This window comes from Ammospiza nelsoni, chromosome 18 (assembly GCF_027579445.1).
Source record: "Ammospiza nelsoni isolate bAmmNel1 chromosome 18, bAmmNel1.pri, whole genome shotgun sequence".
Taxonomy (NCBI): domain Eukaryota; kingdom Metazoa; phylum Chordata; class Aves; order Passeriformes; family Passerellidae; genus Ammospiza; species Ammospiza nelsoni.
Genome location: NC_080650.1, coordinates 12,060,794 through 12,084,535, shown reverse-complemented (window position 1 = coordinate 12,084,535; position 23,742 = coordinate 12,060,794). Strand labels below are relative to the sequence as shown.

Sequence of the window (23,742 nt, the reverse complement as noted above, 5' to 3'; positions counted from 1 at the left end):
CCATCCATCATCCATCCATCCATCCATCCATCCATCCATCCATCCATCCATCCATCCATCCATCCATCCATCACTCCGTGTTTCCCTGAGCAGAAACCCTCCACAAATCCTGGCTGCCCCACAAATTTGGGATTTTAGCCTCTGCCAGCTACTGCTGTGGGGAAGGAGCTGCCCAGCTCGGGCTGATCTCAGGCCATGGGAGGGGCAGGGATGGGGATGCTGGGGACAGGAGGTGACAGCAGCACCTGCAGGGACAGCCCCGTCCCACTCTGCATCCTGCAGGGAATGTGGAGGCAGCGACACAAGGAACATTCCCGGTTTAATCCCAAAGCAGAGCAGGCGGGAGGAGCCCAGCAGGCAGCAGGGACGTGGGGACACGGGCTCCTGGCAACCAGGTGGCTTCTGCCCCCTCATGTTCCCGCAGGAACAAGGCTCGGGAGCCGGGGGTTGTTTACTGCCGTTAATGACTCGATGGCTCCAGGCGGGTTCTGTCTCTAAGGCAGCCCGGGCTGGGGAGGGAGGGAGGCAGGGAAAAAAGGGCAACGGCTATTTTTAGGAGAGCAGGGAAAATTTATTTGTTTTATCAAAAAAAAACCAGCTTCCCCTGGTGACAGGGGTAGCACAGCCGGCAGGTGAGGGGCTGGGCAGGGATGGGTGTGGGGCCACCGGCCCTGTGTCACCTCTCTGTCCCTCCCTGAGTCACTCCTGTGTCCCTCTGTCATCCCTCCGTCCATTCCAGTGTCATCTCTCTGTCCATCCCTCTGTCACCCCTCTGTCCCTGTGTCACCCCTGTGTCCCTCCCTGTGTGCCCCCTGGCTCAGGGCAACATTTCCTCCTTCTTTTTCTCATTGTTGGGGTCTCTGCTCAGCACCCCCACACTGAGGGCATATTTAGGGTTTCTGTCCCCTCCCAAGTCCCCGTGTCCCGCCGGAGCTGAGCCTGAGCAGCTCCTGGGGCCCAGGGAAGGACAAGGACAGCGCTGCCCTGCCCCAGGGACCGGCCCGGGGCTGCCCTGGGGATGGAGCTGATCCCAGGTCCCCTGGGAATGTCTCACCTGGGAATGTCCCACAGGGCGATGGGACAGTGCTGCTGGTGGAGCTGGGCTGGGCTGGGCCGGGCTGGGCTGGGTGGGGATGGAGCTGGCACGGTGGGATGGAGCTGGGATGGAGCTGGCACGGTGGGATGGAGCTGGGATGGAGCTGGGATGGAGCTGGGATGGAGCTGGCACGGTGGGATGGAGCTGGGATGGAGCTGGGATGGAGCTGGGATGGAGCTGGGATGGAGCTGGCACGGTGGGATGGAGCTGGGCACGGTGGGATGGAGCTGGCATGGAGCTGGCACGGTGGGATGGAGCTGGGCACGGTGGGATGGAGCTGGCATGGAGCTGGCACGGTGGGATGGAGCTGGCATGGAGCTGGCACGGTGGGATGGAGCTGGCACGGTGGGATGGAGCTGGCATGGAGCTGGCACGGTGGGATGGAGCTGGGCACGGTGGGATGGAGCTGGCATGGAGCTGGCACGGTGGGATGGAGCTGGGCACGGTGGGATGGAGCTGGCATGGAGCTGGCACGGTGGGATGGAGCTGGCACGGTGGGATGGAGCTGGCATGGAGCTGGCACGGTGGGATGGAGCTGGCATGGAGCTGGCACGGTGGGATGGAGCTGGGCACGGTGGGATGGAGCTGGCATGGAGCTGGCACGGTGGGATGGAGCTGGGCACGGTGGGATGGAGCTGGCATGGAGCTGGCACGGTGGGATGGAGCTGGCATGGAGCTGGCACGGTGGGGCTGGGAGGGCACGGTGCGGACGCAGCTCCCAGCTCTCCTGGCGGAGCCATTCGGGCCCTGCAGGGCTCCTGGTGCTGCCTCCCAGCCTGGGCTGCGTTTGCAGAGCTCCGGGATTCCGTCCTTGGGCCCCTCTGGGCAGCCCCATGACCACCACATCCTCCTCCTCCTCCTCCTCTTCCTCCTCCTCCTCCTCCTCTTCTTCCTCCTCCTCCTCTCCTGTAGCAGACCCCCAGTGCTCCCTCCTCACCCCATGCATACAAAGCCCCGACCCCCAGCTCCTCCCCAAATCCAGGATTCCGCAGCCAACCCAGGCTCCTTTCCCTGTTTTCCCACTGAAATTCCCACCCAGACACTGCGGGACCACTCCAGTCCCTGATCCAGCTGCAAGCCCCGAGCTCCCATCGCAGCCCCGGGGTCCTGCAGGGTCCTGTTCTGCCCCAAATGCCCGGCTGGGGCTGCAGGGGTCAACACGAGCTCAGGGTCCCTCTCCCCATCCACACCCCGATTCCCTCGAGGGATCTTCCCAGAGGATCCCAGCAAGGGCAGGGAGGTGGAGGCCAGGAGGGGTGAAGAGGATGGATGAGAGGGTAATTATTATCCCTTGAGTTAATTAGTCATTATAATTAGCCAATTATAATATATTAATAATATACATAATATCGACTATAAAATATATATTATATATATTATAATATATATAACCATTATAATATAATTAGCTGCCCCTGATATTCTAAGGGGCAAGGAAAGCAAAGGAGGTTGGGAAACAGAGGCAGGACCCAAAACCAACTGGCTGCAGCGTTTTCCATTTGCGAAAAACGCCAATCACTTGGTTTTAAAATTTTAGAAGTTTAATAGTAATAAAATGGTTATAAAAATAGTAATATAATTAGAGTGATAATAATTAGGACAATACGAGACAATAAGAAGAAAGAGTTAGGGACAGTCCAGGTACCTCTTTCTGGGCAAAATAAGCCCAAAAAAGGACCCACCTTAACAGGGGATTAACCCTTAAAACCAACAGCCTGTTGCATATTCATACACCTCATCCATGATACATAAATTCCATTCAAACACAGGATTCTGTCCGGTCATGGTCAGCTTCTTCCTCTGAATCCTGACAGCTCTTCAGGGCTGAGTAAGGTGAGAAGTTCATTTCTTCTGATAATGGAGCAATAAATTCTTTTTCTCTGAAAGATTTTGGTGTCCTGTGGCTGCTATCTCAGTGCAAGTCCTCTCTTTAAAAAAATATCTCACATATACAGTTTCTATTTTAACATTATGTTACAACCTAAAACTATATTTAACACACTACTTAAGAAAATTAACACGGCACAACTTTCTTTCACTATTACATGTGTTGTGTTAGAAAGTAATGCTGTATTAATTCTCTTAAGTAGTGTAGTAAATATAATTTCAGGTTATAAATATAGAAACTATGCTATATAGGATACTTTTTTTAAAGAAAGGACTCTCGCTGAGATAGCAGCCACAGGACACCTGAATCTTTCAGAGAAAGAGAATTTATTGCTCTCTTATCAGAAGAAACGAACTTTGTTAGGATTCGAAGAAGTTGACACTGCCCAGACAGAATCCTGTGTTTGAATGGAATTTATGCATCATGTATGAGGTGTATGAATATGCAACAGGCTGTTGCTTTTAAGGGTTAATCCTCTGTTAACGTGGGTCCTTTTTCGGGCTCCTGCTGCCCAGAAAAGGTACCCGGACGTCTGTAACTCTTTGTATTTGTTGTCTCATATTGTCCTCATTCAAATTGTCCAAATTGTTACTACTCTAACTGTATCACTGTTTTTATAACCATTTTATTACTATTAAACTTTTACAATTTTAAAAACAACTGATTGGAGTTTTTCACACCCTCCAACAGCCCCAGACATCCACATGAGCAGAGTGAGTCAAACACACACACAACCCACCTCTGCTGAGGTACAACCTTACTCAATTAACTGCATTAATTAACAAGGAGAACCCCAAAGGAGCACCCCCATGGGGACAGAGGGACACTGGAGCTGCCCAGAAAGGGAACAGGGGCTGCAGTGCCCATCCCGGGACAGCCTGGCACGGCACAGCCTGGCACGGCACAGCCTGGCACGGGCAGGAGGAGAAGGAGACCCTGGGAAAAGGAAAAGGGCACTGCACAAACTTATCGGCTCCTTGCAGCAGCCAGAGTCGGGAGAACAAAGCTGCTCCCAGATAATGAGCAGAGATAAGGGGAAGGGAGAACAATGAGCAACCCCCAAAGAGAACAATGAGAACATCGGAGCAACCCCCAAAGTCACCCGTGCTACAGAAACCATGATTTATTTGCCAGGTTTCAGCTGAACTCTTGTCCAAACTCTGCATCCATGACACTTCTGCTCTTCCAGGAATGGAGGGAGGGAGCTGGCTTCCCAGAAGGGTAAAGAAATAAAAAATAAAAGACCAAAGCTTTATGAAAGATTAAATTTATTGGTCAGACAGAATGGTTTTGCCCCTTGCACTTTTTGTGTATCTATCACACGGAAAAAGGTAACTTAAATGCCTAAACTGTGATATTTTGGCCTAGGGGTCATGGGAGAGCACCCCAAGGCAAAGAAGGAAAGCAGTGAAACCCATCTGTCTGCAGGGCCAGCCCAGCCCCTCTCCTGCAGGTCTGGGCACATTCCTGCACCCCTCCCTCAGCTCACACTGATTCCATTAACCCAGGATAAAAGGTGTTGTAAGTTAAAACTTAATCTCAATTTAAACAGAACTGACACAGCTTTGGTTTGCACCAGTCACTTTACAAGGGCAAATCACAATGAAATCATTTCAAATCAGCAAAAAGATCCATGCAAGGCTGGAGCCTTTGTTCCCCAAACTGGTTTTACCTGTCTGTCATTGGTTTTACCTGTCTGTCAGTGCCACCTGGACTCAAGGTAAAGCCTCACTCCTCATTTCCACCTGAGCAGCACCTCCTGCCCCTCAGCTGCTGCTTCCCCCCAGCTCTGGGGCTCAGCACCCAGGAGGGCACTGGGGCCACCTCATCCCCTCTGCCCCATGACCAATTCCCAGCTTGGAAGCAGGGACAGCACTGCAAACCCTCCAGGTGCTGTGCAAGGACATGATCCAGCCAGGAACACCCCTGAGAAGCTGAGCCAGCCCTGTGTCCCAGTGAGCAGGGCACAGCTCACCCTAAAAGGCTCGGGAACAAATTTCCACTGACAGATGTACACAATTAGAAAACAGCTGATCCAGGATTTTAAAGAATTAAAAAAATAAATTGTTCTAAAATAACTTTGATGTGTGTGTGTGCCCTGCTGAGTTCCCAAGCATCCAGCCTGGCCTAGGGAACCTTCCCCTCCCTCTCTCCATCCCAAGCCCTCTCCCAGCCTCTGTAACCTTTTGTGCCTGCTGTTCCCAGGCACATCCCAATGCTCTCCAAGGAAAACAAGAACCAGCAGCTCAATACCAGGACAGACATTTCAAACATGTGCCTCAGCACATGCTTTTTTCCAATCCTTGGTGATTTTTTTTCCCTCTTGGGGTAGGCAAGAACTCCTCACTCAGAGATCTCCCACCCCTTCAGAGTCCCACTCTGGCTTCCTGAGCAGGATGGGCCCTGCAGCATCTTTCCCACAAGCAGCAGGAATATTTTTGCTCACCCTGCAGCGCTCCCTTTCCTTTCTCAGCCTCTCCACTCGCCCAGGCTGGAGTTCTGGACATGTCCAGAGTGACACACTGCAGGGGCAGCCCTGCCCTGTTGGGGTTCACACCCCAGGGCTTTCTGCAGCCCACCCCAGCTCTCGGGTGCGTGTCCCACAGGGGTTTTGCCGTGCCCTGGCCCTAGATGCTGTCGTAGGGCACTGCCAGGCCGATGTTGTAGCTGTAACCTGACACCTCGTCGTAGGAGGAGCGGCAGATGGGGAGGACGCTGTCCACGGCCAGCTGGTCCACGGAGAAATCGTAGGAATAAATCACCCCTCGGTACCTGCGAGCAAAACAGCCAGGACACAGCAAATCACCTCAGTGGGAAAGGGTCACAGATATCTTTTATGAAAAATCCTTTCCTTAGGATTTTTCCTGCTGAGAAGCTGAGAAGCCTCAGGAACAAAATGTGAACATTGATTATCTGCTGCTGTGGAATGCAACAGGTGCATCTGGGATTGGTCTCACGTGGTTGTTTCTAATCAATGGCCAATCACAGTGAGCTGGCTTGGACTCTCTGTCCCAGCCACAAACCTTTGTTATCATTCTTTGCTATTCTATTCTTAGCCAGCCTTCTGATGAAATCCTTTCTTCTATTCTTTTAGTATAGTTTTAATGTAATGCGTATCATAAAATAATAAATCAGCCTTCTGAAACATGGAGTCACATCCTCATCTCTTCCAGAATTCAAGAACCCCTGTGAACACCATCACAGGACAGCAAACAGAGGAATCACCATAAAAACCATGGGAATGGGAAGAGCTGGATAAACCCCCGTCCCCTGTGCTGAGCCCTTTGAGCAGGGAAAGCTCCCCCAGCCTCCTCGCAGGGCTGGTGAATCATCCCCCAGCCCTGCAGAGACGTGACTGTCATCTGCTGAAACATCTCCGGGCCCTCCAGCACGGGGGAAGATAAATACATTGGTATTTGATAGTTCAATTAGCACTAACAGCCATTTGAGATGCAAATACCAAAACCTGCAGCTTAAATGCCAGTAGTTTTCCTTCAGGAGGAGACAGCATTACTAATATTTCGAGTATGGAGAGGGCTGCATTCCCTGCCTGGCTTCAGTGGACTTTATGTTCCCCTGCTGAGAAAAAAAAAAAAAAGCTTTTTTTTGTGCTCAATCAAATCAAGAGCCAATTCATTGCTTGTTTTATAAACCTTACCCTTAAAGTTTTTTAATTTTAGTTTTTTGCTGCTTTTTTAATTTTAGTTTTTATACCCTCTCTGGGTGATGACTCAGGTGCTCAGGGTGCTATTTAAGAACAAAGCACGTTGCTGAGGGCTGGTTTCTCACTTTCGGTGCAAGCTGGGGTCGTCCTCGGTGATGCTGGAGCCTCGGGGGTTCTTCTCCTCGGGGATGTTGGCAGTGATCAGGATGTGGGAGTCGAACCACACGTGGCGCACTGGGTGTCTGCAACACAACCCAGAGCCCGGCGTGAGCGGCCACCGGCGCTGGGCTCCCAAAATCCCAGAGCTGGGCTGGGACCGGCTTGGGAATAAACCCGGAGTGACTGAAACCAGCAGCCAGAGGCGGGGAACCCGCCCTGCCGGCTCCTCCATCCCGCATCTTCTATCCCCATCTAGTGGGCTCTTCCCAGAACGCACGGGGAGGCCGGGAATGCTGCTGGAAAGGAGAGCAGAGCCTGGGAGGGATGGATGGATGCAGGCTGGGCTGGGCTGGCTGCCCTAACATCTGCAGCAGCCCCAGGAAGGGCAGGATGCTTCCCAAAAAAAGGGGAAGGCCACCCCACACACCCTGCACCGAGCTGGTTTACAAATGCACAAGCTGAGAGCCATGGAGTGGGGAGGGACCCACAGGGATCACTGATCCAGCCCCTGTCCCTGCCCAGACCCCCAACAACCCCACCCTGTCCATCCCTGGCAGTGCTGCCCAAAGGCTCCTGGAGCTCTGGCAGCCTCGGGGCCGTGCCCATTCCCTGGGCAGCCTGGGCAGTGCCAGCACCCTCTGGGGGAAGAACCTTGCCCTGAGCTCAGCCTGAGCTGCCCTGGCCCAGCTCCAGCCGTGCCCTGGGTGCTGTCCCTGTCCCAGAGCAGAGATTGGAGCTGTCCCTGTCCCTGTCCCTGAGCAGAGATTAGAGCTGCCCTCAGCAGCTGCAGCCCTGCTGAGCTCTGAGCTCAGGCTCCTCTCCTCCAGCTGAGCAATCCCAGTGCCCTCAGCTGCTCCTCCAGACCCTTCCCCATCCCCATGTCCCTCCCTTGGACACTCCAGTCAGGTCCTCACTCCTTTCCCTCCCACTGGGGAATAACTGAGCCCAAACCCAGCAGCAGCACTGTGTGTTCAAGCAGGACTCACTGCTCTCCCCAGCTGAGCATGGCTCATCTCCACACCCCAAATGTGTCTCCTGTCACCTCCCTCAGCTCCTGCTCCTGTGCTCCATTGCTGGCAGGGGGCCACAGGCAGGGAGAACAGCACACACCTCATCTAGGAAAGCCTTTTGATTGAAGTGATGCCTTCTGATTGCTCTATAGATTAAACACTGTTTTCTACCTGTTTAATCTAATGGTTTCACTTGGAGCACATCCCTGAGCTCAGCCCTGCCCTGCCTGCCCTGCTCCTGGGGCAGCACTAATGAACATGCCAAGGAGACAATCAATGGAATATTGTCCTTAATGCATCAGCCACATCACAACAGGCTTTATCATCCCCAGGGTCAGCACACAAAGTGATACCTGCTATTAATCAATGACAACTCCAGCTTGAACTTCCCTGCCTGTAAATACCTCATCTAGCTCCTCTTTGGGGAAGATGCATTAAAACTAATTTAGGAAAAACGAAATCAGGATTTATCTGTTCATTTTATGGATATCACTCAGACTTACAAGGGGCTAAACCCTCGAGTCTTTATCCAGACAAAGCCTGGGAATTGTGCTTTGATCAGGAAATTTCACTTAGCTGTACAAAGTGTCAGCTCCAGGATGCTGATCTCTGCTTGTACTTTCAGTACTGTGCTCCTTGTGCTCAGAACAAACTGGTATTTCAATATTTAAATGAGTTTAAATGCTTTGATCCTCACCATTAAGGGAATGTGTGGGTGAGGTGAACAGAGGCACAGGGATTGTGATGAATGCACTGGATGGGGACAGCCAGAACCAGTTCCTCTCCAAACGGCCAGTCCAGCATCTCAAACCCAAGGTTCCACAACTAAACAGAGCTTGGGGATGGGGAAGAAAATCCAGAGGAAAAAACTTCCCTGCTCCCCAACACCAACTGGAACACTCAGCTAATGAGTAAAAAGGCCATGACAGTGATACCTCAGGTTTGAGCTTTTCTGTTTTTCAGATTCTGTGCTGCTTTAGTGTGTGGGTCTGAGTTTCATATGTGAGGATGGTGAGCTCTCTGCACAGATCAGGGAAACAAAACAATTCCTGCTCTAGCTGGGCACCAAGGACAAATGATCCAAATCTCAGGCCCAAGAGCACAAAAAACGTGGGCTGGAGAGAGAAAAACAAGAAGGACGGGACTTGATGGGCTGGAGTTGTTATTGGACAATTAAATCCAATATGCAAATGGAGCAGAACGGATCAAAGTGAGAGATCCCGTGAGTGGTCAGGGATTTTGTGACCATTTTGGGTTCATCCTGGGTGTAGCCCTGGCTGGGCTCTTGTGCTGCCCAAGGTAGATCTATTGAGGAGATCCTTTTAAAATCCCTACTTTATTCTTTAACTCTGTCTAGTCTCTGTTCTAGGCCAGCCTTCACAAGGCACCAACAGCTAAAGAACCCCTCAGAAACACACAGGGAGGAGACAACCCATCCCCAAATCACCCAGAACTCCCCCAAAACTCTCCCAGTGCCACATCCCCCTCTCAGCCCTGGCTTACCTGGCGTGCATCTCCCAGAGCTTGGTGGCCATGCGCTGGTCCCAGACGCAGAGCAGCCCCTCCTCTCCTCCACTGACCACCTTCCACTCGTCCATCTGCACGGAGCACACGCCCAGCTGGTGCCCCTGCACGCAGCACACGGCCTCGCCACGCCGCAGGTCAAACACCCTCACCCTGGGGAACAGGCACAGTGAGGCACAGACACACAAATCTTCACTAATTAACCCACAACTGATGTGGTGTGCTTTTATACTTTGTAACAGTTTTGCTGTGTATTTTTCCCAAATGGTTTGTACCCTCCTCACTCTACCTGTATAATCCCTCTCCTTTGCTGGGATCATCCCCAAATCCCCACCCTGGCTCTCTGTCAGTCACTCACCATCCCATCCCCTCCAGCCAGAACTTTCTGTTCAGGACGTTGAGTGATCAGCCAGAGGCCAGGGGTCAGCCCCACAAGTGTTACCCCACACTCTGTCCTAAATGTCCATTTCTGTTCCAGATTGCAATGCAAGATGTTTTCCATTCCCATCTGTATGGCAGATTATCTTTGTCAAGTAGGCAGTTTGCCTTATCTCTCTCTTTGAGTGACCACATTCACACCTCCCTGGGAGGGGACATTGCTGATAACAGCTATTGAGTGTCACTGCATGACTGATAAGAACTACAGCATCCCATTGGGAGATGTGAGCCCAGAGGGAGGAGCCAAGCATTCCTACCCAGATATAATCCAGAGGTTCTGAGACACCAGCACGGCTTCTGCACTGGATTCCCCAGAAGAACAGCAGCTGCCTCTTCTTCCACTGGATCTCCAGAGGAAGAATACATCCTTCTCTACAGGATCCCTGCTCCAGCAGAGCCACCCCTGACACTGCAGGAGGGCTGAGCCACAATTCCAATGGCACTGCCACCAACACCCTGACCAACAGGGTGCCAGGCTGGGTTCTGACTCTGTCACTGTTGTTCTAGTGCACTGCATTGTTTATTTTATCCTTTTATTTTTTTTCTTCCCTATTAAATAACTGTTATTTCCTGCTCCTATATTTTTGCCTGAGAGCCCCTTAATTTAAAATTTGTAGCAATTCAGAGGGGTGGGGAGGGTTTACATTCTCCATTTCAGGGGAGGTTCCTGCCTTCCTCAGCAGACTCCTGTCTGTCCAAACCAAGGCAATTTCCCAGTATCCATCCCTCAGGGTCACTCATTGGTCAGTAAATGTTATCTATTTTAAATTTCCACCTCCCCTTCAATGTAACCTTGGCACCTCTCCCAGGGCTCTCAGCAGGAGCTCCCTGAGGTGTGGGGGCTCCTTGGGGACTCCTGGAATAAAACCTTGGATTAACCCCTGCTAAGAGTTGGCCCTTAGTACCCTCTGGGCATGAGAGAGTGTCCCCTGCTGCCTGCTGACCCAGGGCTGTCCGGGGTTCCTGAGAGGCTCCCAGAGACACATAGCTCTTCAGCTAATTAATCCAGAACTCTTCAGCTAATTAATCCACAACTGGCTGGGTGGCTGTAAGTCTCTGTCCGAAGTTTCCCTCATCTGCCTCACGATTGTCATTAAAGGGACAGAGACTGGGGACCACTGACGAAAAGGATCCTTGTCTGAAATTCTGGCCCTGTTGGAGAAAGTCGCTTGCCAAGGACCCCGAGGCCAGAGCACAGCTGCTGGCATTGCTAAGCTGTTGTTCACAGGTGTGTTTGCTGTATGCCAAACTGGGCCCAGTGAAAGGAAAAGAGAGGCACTTTGCCCTTTTTGCGACAATAGCCCTGGAATTTTTCCTCCCCTCTCAGCCTAGCTGGACTTCTCCTGAGGTTTTTGGTGGTCCCCACAGAAGACCCTCACCTGTTTTACAACCACTGTGACAGACAGACTGAGATGGAAGAAGCCTCTCCCTCAAGGACTGAGACATGAAACCCCTATGTGAAAAGGGCCCCCCACTCTTTCCAAGGACTGGGACTGAAACCCCCAACCCAGGGAAGGTGTGTGGGGGGAGGCAAGCTGACCAAAGCAGGATGGATGTTGCAGGTGCAAGCAGTGCACCAAGAAGACAATGGTTCTCACCACTGCTGAACATGGACTGTGTGCACCCTTCTTCAAATACCATTTTCCCCCCAAAAATACAACAGACTACTTTTGATTCGATTTCAAGATTCATCTGTTGTTATAGGACATGAAACAACATGAGCGCACACACCGCTGCTCTCAAGGTGAAGAAAAGGGAGGTTTATTTTTTGACTCCAACATTTATAGATTTCTAAAAGTGACAGTGGATTGGAGGGTGACAGTGCCACCTCTGCAATGACACTGGACAAACCAACAGTCTATCAAATTTCTCCTCCCCCATAAAGGAATGCAAAACCATTTACATAAAGTGCGTGAGAAAGTTTGCTACAAGAACATAAACATCAGAAGGCTTAGAAAATCTTAGAAAATCAGGGCAACAACTCATCCTCTTCCTCCATCAAAAAAGAGTATAATAAGGGTTTGAATGAACTGGAACCATGAGATATCCCTGGATGTGACCTGGTGAACTCCATCAGCTGGACATTGAAGGACTTCACCGTTCTATATTTGGTAGCTATAGACCTCCCTTTCTCTTCCTCCCTCTTTTTCTTATTCTTCCCTTTTCCCCCAATTCCTCCCCAACACATTTTGCTGTAGTCATTCAATAAAGGTACATTGATTTTTGATTAATACTGCAAGATGGTTTCCAGGATGGTTTCTACAATTCTTTTTACATAAACATCAGCTCTTGCCTGTCACCATTGAGTCAGAGATGACAGCAGCAGGATCAGAAGGCAAAGTGGCAAAAAGCCTCATTTATTTCATCCTCTCTTCTTTTATAGTTTTTTACAGGTGGACCTGATTGGTCATTTAATCAATACATTTCACATGACTGGCTAATTAACAAGATACCCATTTGTAAACAATCTCATGAGGAAAACAAAAACAGATTATTAGAAAAACACCACCTGCAGGTTGTTTTAATATTTGGCTATCATTGTTTATCTCCAGCTCCCTAATGCTTTCCAGGCTCATTCTGGGAAAACTTATCCAGCTTTCTCTGATCAGGCTGTCACATCCACACTCACCTCTTATTATAATTAGCTGAATGTCCTTTATGGCTGTGCAATTGTCCCCTTTAACTGGGTTGATGGGCTTCTGAAGAGGAAGTAAGATCTCTTCCTCATGCTAAAACTCTTCACCTGTGTCAGGCTGGCAGGGCTCCTTGGCCTGCTGGTCACAGTCCTCCTCTCATTCTTAGAAGCCAGTGGTATTTATGGTTTCTGCACTCTTAGAATACTTCACCTGTTATTCCCAATCTTGTTTCAGTTATTCAATTAATTTCCTTGCTAAGCTCTATATGATCTTTGCTAACTGCATTTCTAACTTAGCCCCTAAATTCATTTAAGCTCTAAATTAAAATATATATCTATTTTTCACTATTTTAGTTGCATTCCTAGCTCAATCCCTTGACTCACAGAGACAGCTCTGGACATGCAGCCCATGTGTTCTCCCGGAAGGGGCTGACAGCTGCTGGGTGAGCCAGGGAGAGTCACTTGGAGAAGAGGTGCTAAGAGTCCCTAAAAGGAATTCTATCAAGGTGGTTGATATGGAAACTGAAAAGAAGAAAAGATAAATGAGGGGGGCTGCAGTTGGACATGGCTGAAAACAGCAGCAGAGACCACTCTGTGCCAGCGAGCACTGTGTGGATTTGTTGTGACCAATGAATAAATGTAAGCTTTCTGAGAAGGTCTAACAGACAGCATGCTGCTAGAATAAACAGAGAGAAGCCTTCTGAAATGCATGGTGCTATTCTCTGGGTTGTGACTGTCTCAACAGTGACAGGTTCTGACAGCACAAGGATTTGAGGTTATGGAAACACACCTGGGACAGCAGCAGAGCCACTGCTGCCCCATGGCTGGAAAACCAGTGAGGCACATCCTCCTCACCACTAAATTTCCACCCTAATTTCTGCTGTCAAAGATCTTCTCCAGGCAGATTTCTCCCACCACACCCAAAGGACCTCTGTGAGTCTTTGCAGGTTTTAGAACCTAAAGAGGGCTCTGGAGTCTCAGCACAGGAGGGACCTGGAGCTGCTGGAGAGAGTCCAGAGGAGGAGATACTGCAAGGGCTGGAGCCCCTCTGCTCTGAAGCCAGCCTGGGAGAGCTGGGGGTGCTCACCTGGAGAGGAGAAGGCTCCAGGGAGAGCTCAGAGCCCCTTGCAGGGCCTGAAGGGGCTCCAGGAGAGCTGGAGAGGGACTGGGGACAAGGGATGGAGGGACAGGACACAGGAAATGGCTCCCAGTGCCAGAGGGCAGGGTTGGATGGGATATTGGGAATTGGGAATTGTTCCCTGGCAGGGTGGGCAGGCCCTGGCACAGGGTGCCCAGAGCAGCTGTGGCTGCCCCTGGATCCCTGGCAGTGCCCAAGGCCAGGCTGGACATTGGGGCTGGAGCAGCCTGGGACAGTGGGAGGTGTCCCTGCCATGGCAGGGGTGGCACTGGATGGGCTTTAAGGTCCCTCCCCAAGCATTCCGTGATTCTATGAGTTATGATATAAAATAAAAGTGAAATTTGGAGAAAGCTCCTCTCTCTGTGCCTCCCAAATCATCAGCAATGCCATGAGCCATGACATACCCATGTTGGACACCCTGCTAACCCATCCCTGCCCTGCTACATGCCCACATCCACTATGGACCAGGGGTGATGATATTACCAGGATCAAGGAAAGGATTATTACTGCAAAGATTTCAGAGGAGATTTCATGTGTGGCAATTCCAAAAAAGACAGGGAATTACAGGTTCATACCCTTGACTTAATCACCAATATTCAAAGCAAGCACCCAGCAACCAGGATCTGCTTTACTTCAAAAATGCAACTATGTGGCTTGTTTTTAGGTACATCTGGTTTTTGGACATTACTGACCACCCAGACAAAGCATTTTGAAGAGAAATAAATTGAAGACTCAGCCAGAAGCAGAACTACAGACAAAGACCTTAGGATTGCCACAAGGCCATAATACCAGTCAGAGCTGATGGTGTTAAGTTTTAAACCCGGTTCATATCACAAAGGAGTGTGGGGTTTGATCCTTATTTCTCAAGATTAAGAGATAAAGCAAAGTACATGAATAAACAAAAAAATGCAGCAAGTGAAAACAGAAGGAAAGGGAAAGACTGATCTCAGGTTTGAGAAGAAGCCAGAGCAAGTTCCTCCCAGCTGATGGCCATCAGGAACAAACCCATCAGGTACACATTAATCCCAGAAAAAGCCAAAACACACTTGTTCCAACACATTAACTGTACCTCATTCCATACCCCTGCTAGGATCCTAATGGTGCTGCAAGTCCTTCCTCTCCCCTTCTCCAGCAGAGATTGCATCATCTGATTTTACAAACAACACATTGCAGGGACTCAGAGACAAGGCAGCAGAGCAGGCCAGGGCTCCAGCAGAGCAGCATCCATCTGACAGGGAGGAGAACATGCTCTGTGTGCAACAGCCCGGCCCACAGCACGAGGGGCAAGGATTCCTCAGTGCCCAGCTCCAGCAGAGAGGAGCTCTGGCTCCAGCCTGGGACAGGATGGGGTGTTTGGAAGGGCTCATTCTCCTGTGTGTGTTCTCCCAGCAGGCAAAGCTGCTCCTGTTTGGAAAGCACAGCTGGAAGCTGGGATCTGAGCGAGCCCTGCTATCCCATGAGGGAGCACCCAGCTTTAGGCAGGTGAAAATGCCTCTCCCATGCTGGCCCACCCCTGGGAGAAGCAGAGGCACACTTGGCTGCTCAGATGGGCCTTAAGGAAGAAGAGGAACCATGTTTTGCCAATCTCATGTGATGCTGCAGCACAGAGCTGGCCCAGCACGGACAGCTGGGCTCAGTGGGAGCGCTCCAGACTCATCCCAGCTCCAGGGAGCTGTTCTGGAGGCCAGGCCTGGCCCCTCCTGCCACACTGCCCTGGGAGTGAGCTCCTGGCCTTCAGGAGAGCCTGGGACATGTTTGGATCCACACCTTTCTGGGTTTGCCATATGTTTGCTTTCCCAAGCTCCCAGCAAGGCAGAGCAGGATCAGCACACGCTCCCTGCTAGGAGAGGAGGCCTCTTGCCAGAGCAAAGCACAGCTCAGGAATCAAATCAATCAGCAGGAATTTCAGATGGAAAGATGGATTTTACACATCCTACCAAAACCATTTTGTGAGCATTACTTTTCAAAATCATGGTTTTGATAAAAGAAAGGCAAATTCAGGTGAAATTGGGAAATGGCTGTATTTAATTCAAGCAGTAAGTGCTCCCTCTGGCCAGCAGCAGCCTGAGCTCCCATGGCAAGGACCCTTGTTGGGGAAGATGAAACAGGAAAGCCTTATAAATGTGATTGTCTGGCAAAAGATTTTGAGAATATGGAAACTATAAGTGAGATTGAAATGAAAGCAAGCTTTGAGATACCTCAGTTACTGAACAACTGGAAAACAATGGTGTGGCCAGCTGAAGGTAATCCCCTTTTGATGGAACAACACCCTCTGCTTGCAGACAGGCCCAAGGGTCAGAGCAGACCCTGCAGCTTGGCAGAAGGGCCCAAAGAGGAGTTTTTAGGGTTTAAAATGTAACACAGTATGGTAATGTAATGATTCTTATAGGCTGTATGTAAATGCTGTAGGATTTGTATCTTGTACTAGATTGGTTAGTGAGAATCAGAATATTCAACAAAGAAGATTCATTGTATTGGAACAGGAACCTCACTCTCTTACCCTTTTACTCTCTCTTACTCTTTTACTCTCTCACCCTCTCATCCTCTCTGCCCCTCTCTTCTCTCAGCCCTGCCCCAGCTGTGTTTGGCAGCTCCCAGCAGGGCCCTGCACCCAGGCCCTTTGCAATGAACCCCAAGTTCCTGACCTGGCTGCAGAGATCTCTGCTCTCTGTCCATCCCCACCATCCTACCCCCCAATACTCCAACAGTCCCTGTTCCAGAATAATGTGCCCATGCAGATTCCAGCCTCATTCCACCTGTGCATGCCCAGCACCTTCCTGCAGCACCACAGGAGGATGTGCCCTCTGAGATGCTCTGCTCCTGCCCCCTGGATGCCAAATTTATCTTCCCAACTGTGAAAAATCTTTTATGAAAAATCTTTTCTTTAGGATTTTTCTTCCTGAGAAGCTGAGAAGCCTCAGGAATAAAATGTAAACAATGATTATCTGCTGCTGTGGAATGCAACAGGTGCATCTGTGATTGGCCCATGTTGGTTGTTTCTAATTAATGGCGAGAGTGAGCTGGCTCGGACTCTCTGTGTGAGCCACAAGCCTTTGTTATCATTCCTTCTTTTTCTATTCTTAGCCAGCCTTCTGATGAAATCCTTTCTTCTATTCTTTTAGTATAGTTTTAATATAATATATATCATAAAATAATAAATCAAGCCTTCTGAAACATGGAGTCAGATCCTCATGTCTTCCCTCAACCTGAGACCCCTGTGAACACAATCACAGTGCATCACTAACTCCTTGCTGTTCTAGTGACATCCAAGCCCCTGAACTCAGCCAGTGCTAAAGCTGAGAACCCCTAAAGCTTTCTGGAGGGGAAGGGCACAAAACACTCACTCTGATATAAAGGGGAGGGATAGCAACTCCAGCTCCTCTCCTGTCATTGTGCAGGAGATCAAAACTGGAGGTAACTTTACTGGGGTGCTTTGGAAAATCAATTATCTGCTTTTAGAGGGGAAAAAACCTCCCAGGGATTCAATTCCACTTGTCAAACTTCAGCTATTTCCTTTATGCTCCTTGCTGAGAAAGTGTGAGGCTTGCTCACACTCCCTATTCTCCAGGAAGGAACAAAAAAAAAAAGCTGTTTGACAAAATAATCATTTTTGCAAGCTGCTGCACTGGCGGGACAGAGGTCTGGGATTTGGCAGAGGGAAGTGCCCGCCTTCCAATCTGATCCCAGCACCAGAGCAGAGCACCACCTGCAGCCTGGTGCCCAGTGTGGAAAGGAGGAGGGAAGGAAGCAGGAGCCATTAGAGACTGGCTCCTGGCCATCCCACATCTCCTTTGGTGCACTGGATCAGACCCCACAAACGACTGGCCAAAAAAAGGAAATCTAAAAATTGGACTCAAAGGGTCTTTTTAAGCACTTTAATCCTTTTGCACTGCCTGTTCCCAGAGCGGCCATTCCTGGCAGCAGACACTGAGCTGGGAAAATCCTACTCCCCAAGCCAAGGAGTTAAAGAGAAAGCTGCTAATCAGCTAAATAGAAGCTGGAATCTGTTCATATGAAAGTCTCTTTTATTCTCTGTCACCTGAGGGACATCACAGTGTTCCCAAATACACTTTTGACATCATTTGGCAGCAGGGCCCATCTCATCCTCCATGATTCATCCCTTAGGTTATTTTTTTAATATCGGAAAGTGAGCTTTTAAATGCCAAACTCATTTTGCGGGTGGCGGTGGGGAAGTGGAAGAGATTCCAAGTGGTCTCGCTGGGCTGTGCACCAACTGCCTCCACCAAATGGCTCAGAAAGCTCCTCTTCCCATGGAGCTTCCCAGACAAAGCACACTGACAGCCACATCCAACTATTACCTAATAGTTTGTTCCTCAACTTGATGGAAACACGAGAGGAGAGAGCGATTCCAGCAGGGCCAGATGTAGGACAGGGAGCTGGAGGTGGGGATCACTCACCTTCTGTCCTTGTTGCCTGCCACCAGCATGTTGGGGGGGCTGCTGTGGAGGTTGACACATGAGAAGGCACCCATGGAGTTGCCCACCTTGGTCACACACTGGTTTGTTTCCAGGTTGTAAAGGAGGATCTGGCAGAGAGGGAATAAAACACCACATAATTCAGCAGGAGCACCACGACAAGGTTTTGCTGCCCCACAAAGCAGAGCTGTGACCACCTGAGGGGTTCTGCAGAACTTGTTCCTTGATGTGTAAAACAGCACCAAGAGACAGATCTACCCCTGTGAAGAAAGGCAATGACACCTGTAGCCACGATATTTTCTGAAAAATCCTTTCCTCAGGATTTTTTCTCCTGAGAAGCTGACAGGCCTCAGGAACAAAATGTAAACAATGGTTATCTGCTGCTGTGAATGCAACAGGTGCATCTGTGATTGGTCTCATGTACTTGTCAATCACAGACCAGTGGTTTCAGACTCACTGGTCAGTCACAAGCCATTATTATTCATTCCTTCTTTTTCTATTCTTAGCTAACCTACTGATGAAATCCTTTCTTCTATTCCTTTAGTATAGTTTTAATATAATATATATAATAAAATAATAAATCAGCCTTCTGAAACATGGAGTCAGATCCTCATCTCTTCCCTCATGCTGGGACCCCTGTGAACACCACCACAGACACCCTCAGAAATCAGGAATTCAGGTTTCCCAGTGGGATCCAGCCACAAGCAGGGATGCACCCCCAGAACGGCCAGGCACAGCTCTCAGGGAAACCACAGGTGACATCTTTGGGGTTACAGGAAAAAAAAAAAGGGTTTCCTCGTCAATTTTAGTGCTTGACAGAGCAGCAAAAGCAAACAGCAGCAGCCCTGAGGAGGTCTGGACAGATGGACAGTGAGAGGCAGATCTGGTCAAGTGCAGCAGGAACTGCAGGGTAGAGCTGAGCACACACTGAGAGCCTGGGTGCCCTCACACACACACACACAGAAATGTCACATCTGAAGTGGCAGCTCAGATGGGAAAGGCAGAAAAACAACTCTGATTTTAGGCAGCATCTGAGATGATTCAAGCAGAGCCTGGATGAGAAGCACGAGTTGTTCCCTGCCCGTTCCCACTCCTCTCCTCCATCAGTTTAATCACGTTTGCTGTCCTTCCTGTGGGGCCACATCTGATCTGTCTGCTTGGGCCTTTCAATTTAGGAGAACAAATATTTTTAGAAACAAAAAAATGCACTGGTCAAAGCCCAGTGGAGCTCAGTGCTGCACCTGGCCTTATATAACTTCATAAACATGATTCAATTTCATGGTATTGCTTGTTGAAATGAAAAGAGACCTTGTGACCATGAGAAGAGTTAATGGTATTTGAAACACCAGAAAAACCCCACAGCTTCCATGGCAACATCAGCATGGCCATGTCATCGTCACATCAATATTATTTACTTCTAATTTGCTGATTATAGCCACGTGCAGCTCAATAAATATTGCACTATCTGGATGGATTATTTCAACATTTGCCAGAACAGCAGCGCTGATGCTGCCTGGCCTTTTATTTCCTATCTGTGCCATTTCAGAGATCTGAAAGGTGAATTAAGAGAGAAGGAGAGGAGCATTCTGTGATGGAGGCCTCTGGGCAACCAAAGTGAAGCTTTGAAGATCTCAAGGAACAGGGCAAAGAGAGACAGAGAATTTGGAGGTTTCCTCCACCTGCCATTCTCTCAGGCAAATTCAGTTCCCTATTAGGATCAACACATCCAACTTCCTTAGGAGTTCGTAAGATTTATAATCTCCCAATTAGTTCTTTGTGAAGCTGTCTCAAAAAACATGGCATTTTTCATCCTTAAGACCCAAAAAACCAAAGCAAGGATGACCTTTGTTGGAAAACCTAGGACATAAAAGTTAAATTTAAATAAAAATTAATTTAAACTTCCACCCCAAGGAAAAAAGCTGCTACAAACTGCATGGCAATGTTAGTGTTTGAGGTAAAAACCAGTTTACAGCCTGTTCTCACTTCAGCCCAGCTCCCAACAGCTCAGTAACCAAACCCACAGATAATGATGTTCTGGCAAAGGCACCTCGAAGGGTTCTCAGTGCTAAGGAAATTAATATCTGTGCCTGGCAACTCAAACTTCTCCTTGAAAAGTTTGGAACAAAAGACAAAGGCAATAAAGTGCTGAATTCAGCTGAAGAAAGAACTGACAGGGTCAGGAGCAATGCATTCCAGCTCCCAGTTGGGCCCTTCCCAGCTGGATGTTAAAACTCCAGAGGGGAGAGGGCCAAAAGCTGCTTTCTTAAAAGTCCCCTGGGGCTGATACTTGCAGTGAACATCCATAAACTATTAATTTATCTAAATGACCAGAGCTCCCATCTCTGCTATAAACATAGGATACATATTTGAACATCCAGCCACGGCCATGAAAGGCTGGAATGAAAAACTGCACCGAAAGATTCCCATGGAATGTTTTCCATGTTGCATTTGCTCTGCCTGCAGGCCCATAGCAAAGCTCACAGGTAAAAGCAGCTGGGAAAAAAATTTATTTCTCCTCACATAACTTGAGGGTGGCCTGTAATTTAAAGGGATTGCATCTAAGGATCTGTAAAAAAAAAAGGGTTCACACCCACAAAAATGGAAGAAAAGCTTGTATCATCTTCTGCTACCCCCTTCAACTCCTTCTCATGCCTATCTCTATTCTTTTAAAGATTGTTTATTTTAACCAGCAATCTGGTTACTGATTTAAATTTATTTTAAATTTTATCATGCACAAATGTCTTTCTAACCAATTAGTCCCATCACTGGAAGAGTCTCTGTGATTTTCAGTATCCAGGTTTTGCCTATCTCGAAATTCAACCTGTCTTGAGCAGTTCCATGACCTGCAAATGAATTTCAAACCCTTATCCTGACCAATTGATAAGTAAAGAAGCTAAAAGCACTCAGAATGCTTAAGTCTGAATAATAATTTCCTGGAGACAGGGATTTAAGAGCACACTGATGACAATTCTGAAGTTGCTGGAACACCTCTGATGAGCTCTCCTGTAATATCCCAAGGCAAGAAGGATTTTCCTTACAAAGGCCAAGGAGAGAGAATGGAAATACCTGGTCAATAGGGACTTGAAATAAGGGCCTGTGTGTTAAAGGGCAGATAAAGCATAAGATCTCTGGGAGGTTTATAATCCTATAATGCACACTGCAAAGGGATTACCCTTTTAAAGGTATTTATAATCCTATAATGGACACCCAAGCCCAGTGACCTAATAGGTACCGAAGTGAGGGAAGTGAACCAAGAGCATTTGGGTGTGAAATGAAGAACCCTGGGATAACACACTAATGAGCAGCCCTGGCCCCTCTGGGACCTCAGGGAGGAAAAGCATTAAAGACCCCGTGCAGGCAGCACCGGGATCCAACGCCCCAAATAAAAAGTGTCACCTATTAACATTGGCCAAATGAAAAGTCCAAGTTGTTGGCCAAGAGCCAGGCAATCTCCCTGAATGCTTAATAATTCAACAAGCCAGGAATAGCCAGAGCACCTCCAGCATTCTGTTTAGTTAAAGACCACAGAGATTAGCAAACACATTATCCATCTCCGAGGCGATCCCTTCCCTGTTACAAGTCCCTTAACGACCTTTACCATCCCTCCCTCTCTCTCTCTCTCTTTTAATAAGGCTGAGCAAATGGGACTTCATTTCAGCCCACTGCCACAGACTGGGGGTATTAATAATTCATGCTCATAGTCTCCCCTTTGTTAAGGCAGTGCATTAGACTAATTCCCCTCTTTGCTGGGTGACTTGGGCACAGCTCAGCCTGTGGCTGCTCCTCTGGGAGGGACACACCAGGAACCCAGCCCAGGCACGGGAAAAAAGGCAAAGTTACTGTTCTGCACAGAACTGCAGAGTGCTAGGGACAGGGAGCTCACTTTAAATGCTGTCCAAGAACTCATGAAAGATGCCTGAAATGAATTCCCAAAGAATTAAAGGCTCTGGAGCCAGAAGAGCTGAGCTGTGAGCTTTGTTACATCTCGCTGCTAAGTGAGGTCAAGCGTGGTCGATGCACTCTGCTTGAGACACTTCCAAGAAAAACCAAGGAACTGTAGGAAATGCTGCTGATGGAACTCTTCCATGCGTGGCCAAAACCCCAGCAGGTGTTTTGGGATGCTGTTCTGTTGGAGATGTCTTTTTTGGACAGAACATTAAAACAACAAATCCCTGAGCACTTGTTATCAAAGAGCCTGTGGTACTTTCAACAAGAGCTGGGGTGTCCATCCCACTGTCCTGGATGGCAGCCAGCACATGCCTGCTCTGGGATGAGCTGATTTCCCTTTCCCTTTTCCTTTCCCTTTCCCTTTTCCTCTCCCTCCCCATTCCTGCCTTCCTTTCCCTTTCCCTTCCCTTTTCCTCTCCCTTTCCCTTCTTTCCCTTTTCCTTTCCCACCTCCTGTCCACAGGAACAGCGTGGGGCAGCTGGAGGCTGAGCTGTGTCTCAGAACTGGGTGAATCCCTCTGTGTGTTTGTTCTTCTTCTTCTTATTCTCTGAATTTGGTTCTTATTTAGATGCAGTATTGGAGGGAGGATCATAAATATCAGCAAAAAGCACGTTGTGAAACCACACTCAAACCCTACATCCTTCTCCTCGCTGAACAACACACAGGATCCATTACAGAAGCACTTTTTCAGAAAGAACCATCCAGGATTGAGGTTTCTGTCATTTCAAGTAAAATAAAACCACTCTGAGTTGCTCAGAGTGGCAGAGGATCAAGCAGCAAGCCTGAGGACAGAATTTACATTTATTTTCAGATTATATTTCTCCCCTTTGCTTCTGTCCAGCCCTCTGCCAATTGGAAAAAACATTGCCTGAATACACAAAAATATTGCCAATGAAAAAGGGGCTGTGAAATTCCAAGTCCACCACAAACAAAAAAGGGATCTGGTTTCTGCTCAGGTCAAACCCATCCAATCCAGAGGGTACCTACAAAAGCAGGAATATGCATTTGTGGGGGAACTCATCAAATTAAACACAACATATGGTACACACTGCTGCAAGTTTGGGTTTTATATCTGAAGTGATGTGGAAAACAAGAATATTTTTAAAGTTTACAAGCCCCAAGGGCACAGTTTCCCTGTGCAAATGTATTGGATTGCCTACTGTAAATATGGCACATAACACTGCAACAACAACAAAAACAATCTGACTGTTAACAAATGCAAGGTCAGCACGCTGATACTTGTGCACACAGATAAGTGTTCTGGCTCCATAAATTTCAAGATGAGCTAAGATTTAAAAGGAGCAGCTGAAGGAGACAGACAGACAATCAGAGAAGAAGAAAAAGAGTAAATCAAACACAAAACAGCCAGTTAAAAAAATAAATAAATAAAAAAGCAGTTAATATCCATGAATAATGGATGTTTGATTTAAAAGCAGTTTACTCCAATATGATGTAATTTTTGACAATCAGCCAGAGAGACTATTTTTCAAGTTCTTGCCAGATAGAAGTCATTGTGGGGAGCTGGGAACACAAGTGCTTCTCTGAGCATGTGGAAAATTGACTTTCATGCCATCCTAAAGGTGACTTTTGCTGGCAGACGCACGTGCCGGGCGATGCCTGAAAACCCAAAAGCAGCAGCACAGCTCCCAGCAAATCCAGCAGGAAAAGCAGCTCCCTGCTCCTCCCCATCCAACACCTGCTGCACAAGTCACACACAGAGCTAAAGACAAGTGCAGTTTGCTTTTCCCTTTGAAGTTTCCCCGTGCCTGGAGTTGCAGAGCGAGGCTGCAGGCTGGTGGCAAGCAG

The 23,742-nt window shown here is 48.7% G+C and overlaps 1 protein-coding gene across 1 annotated transcript in view; it reads right to left on the bottom strand.

Moving 5' to 3' along the window:
• Window positions 1-4,235: 4,235 nt before the first annotated feature.
• The window catches only part of FBXW8 (F-box and WD repeat domain containing 8), a 61,595-nt gene continuing 42,088 nt past the window's right edge, over window positions 4,236-23,742 (bottom strand). The window contains exons 8-11 of the mRNA XM_059485447.1: window positions 17,971-18,098; window positions 9,321-9,494; window positions 6,774-6,890; window positions 4,236-5,756 (exon numbers count right to left, since the gene is read on the bottom strand). Coding sequence (XP_059341430.1) covers window positions 5,612-5,756; window positions 6,774-6,890; window positions 9,321-9,494; window positions 17,971-18,098 — 564 coding nt within the window. The 3' untranslated portion in view covers window positions 4,236-5,611. The remainder of the gene's footprint in view (window positions 5,757-6,773; window positions 6,891-9,320; window positions 9,495-17,970; window positions 18,099-23,742) is intronic.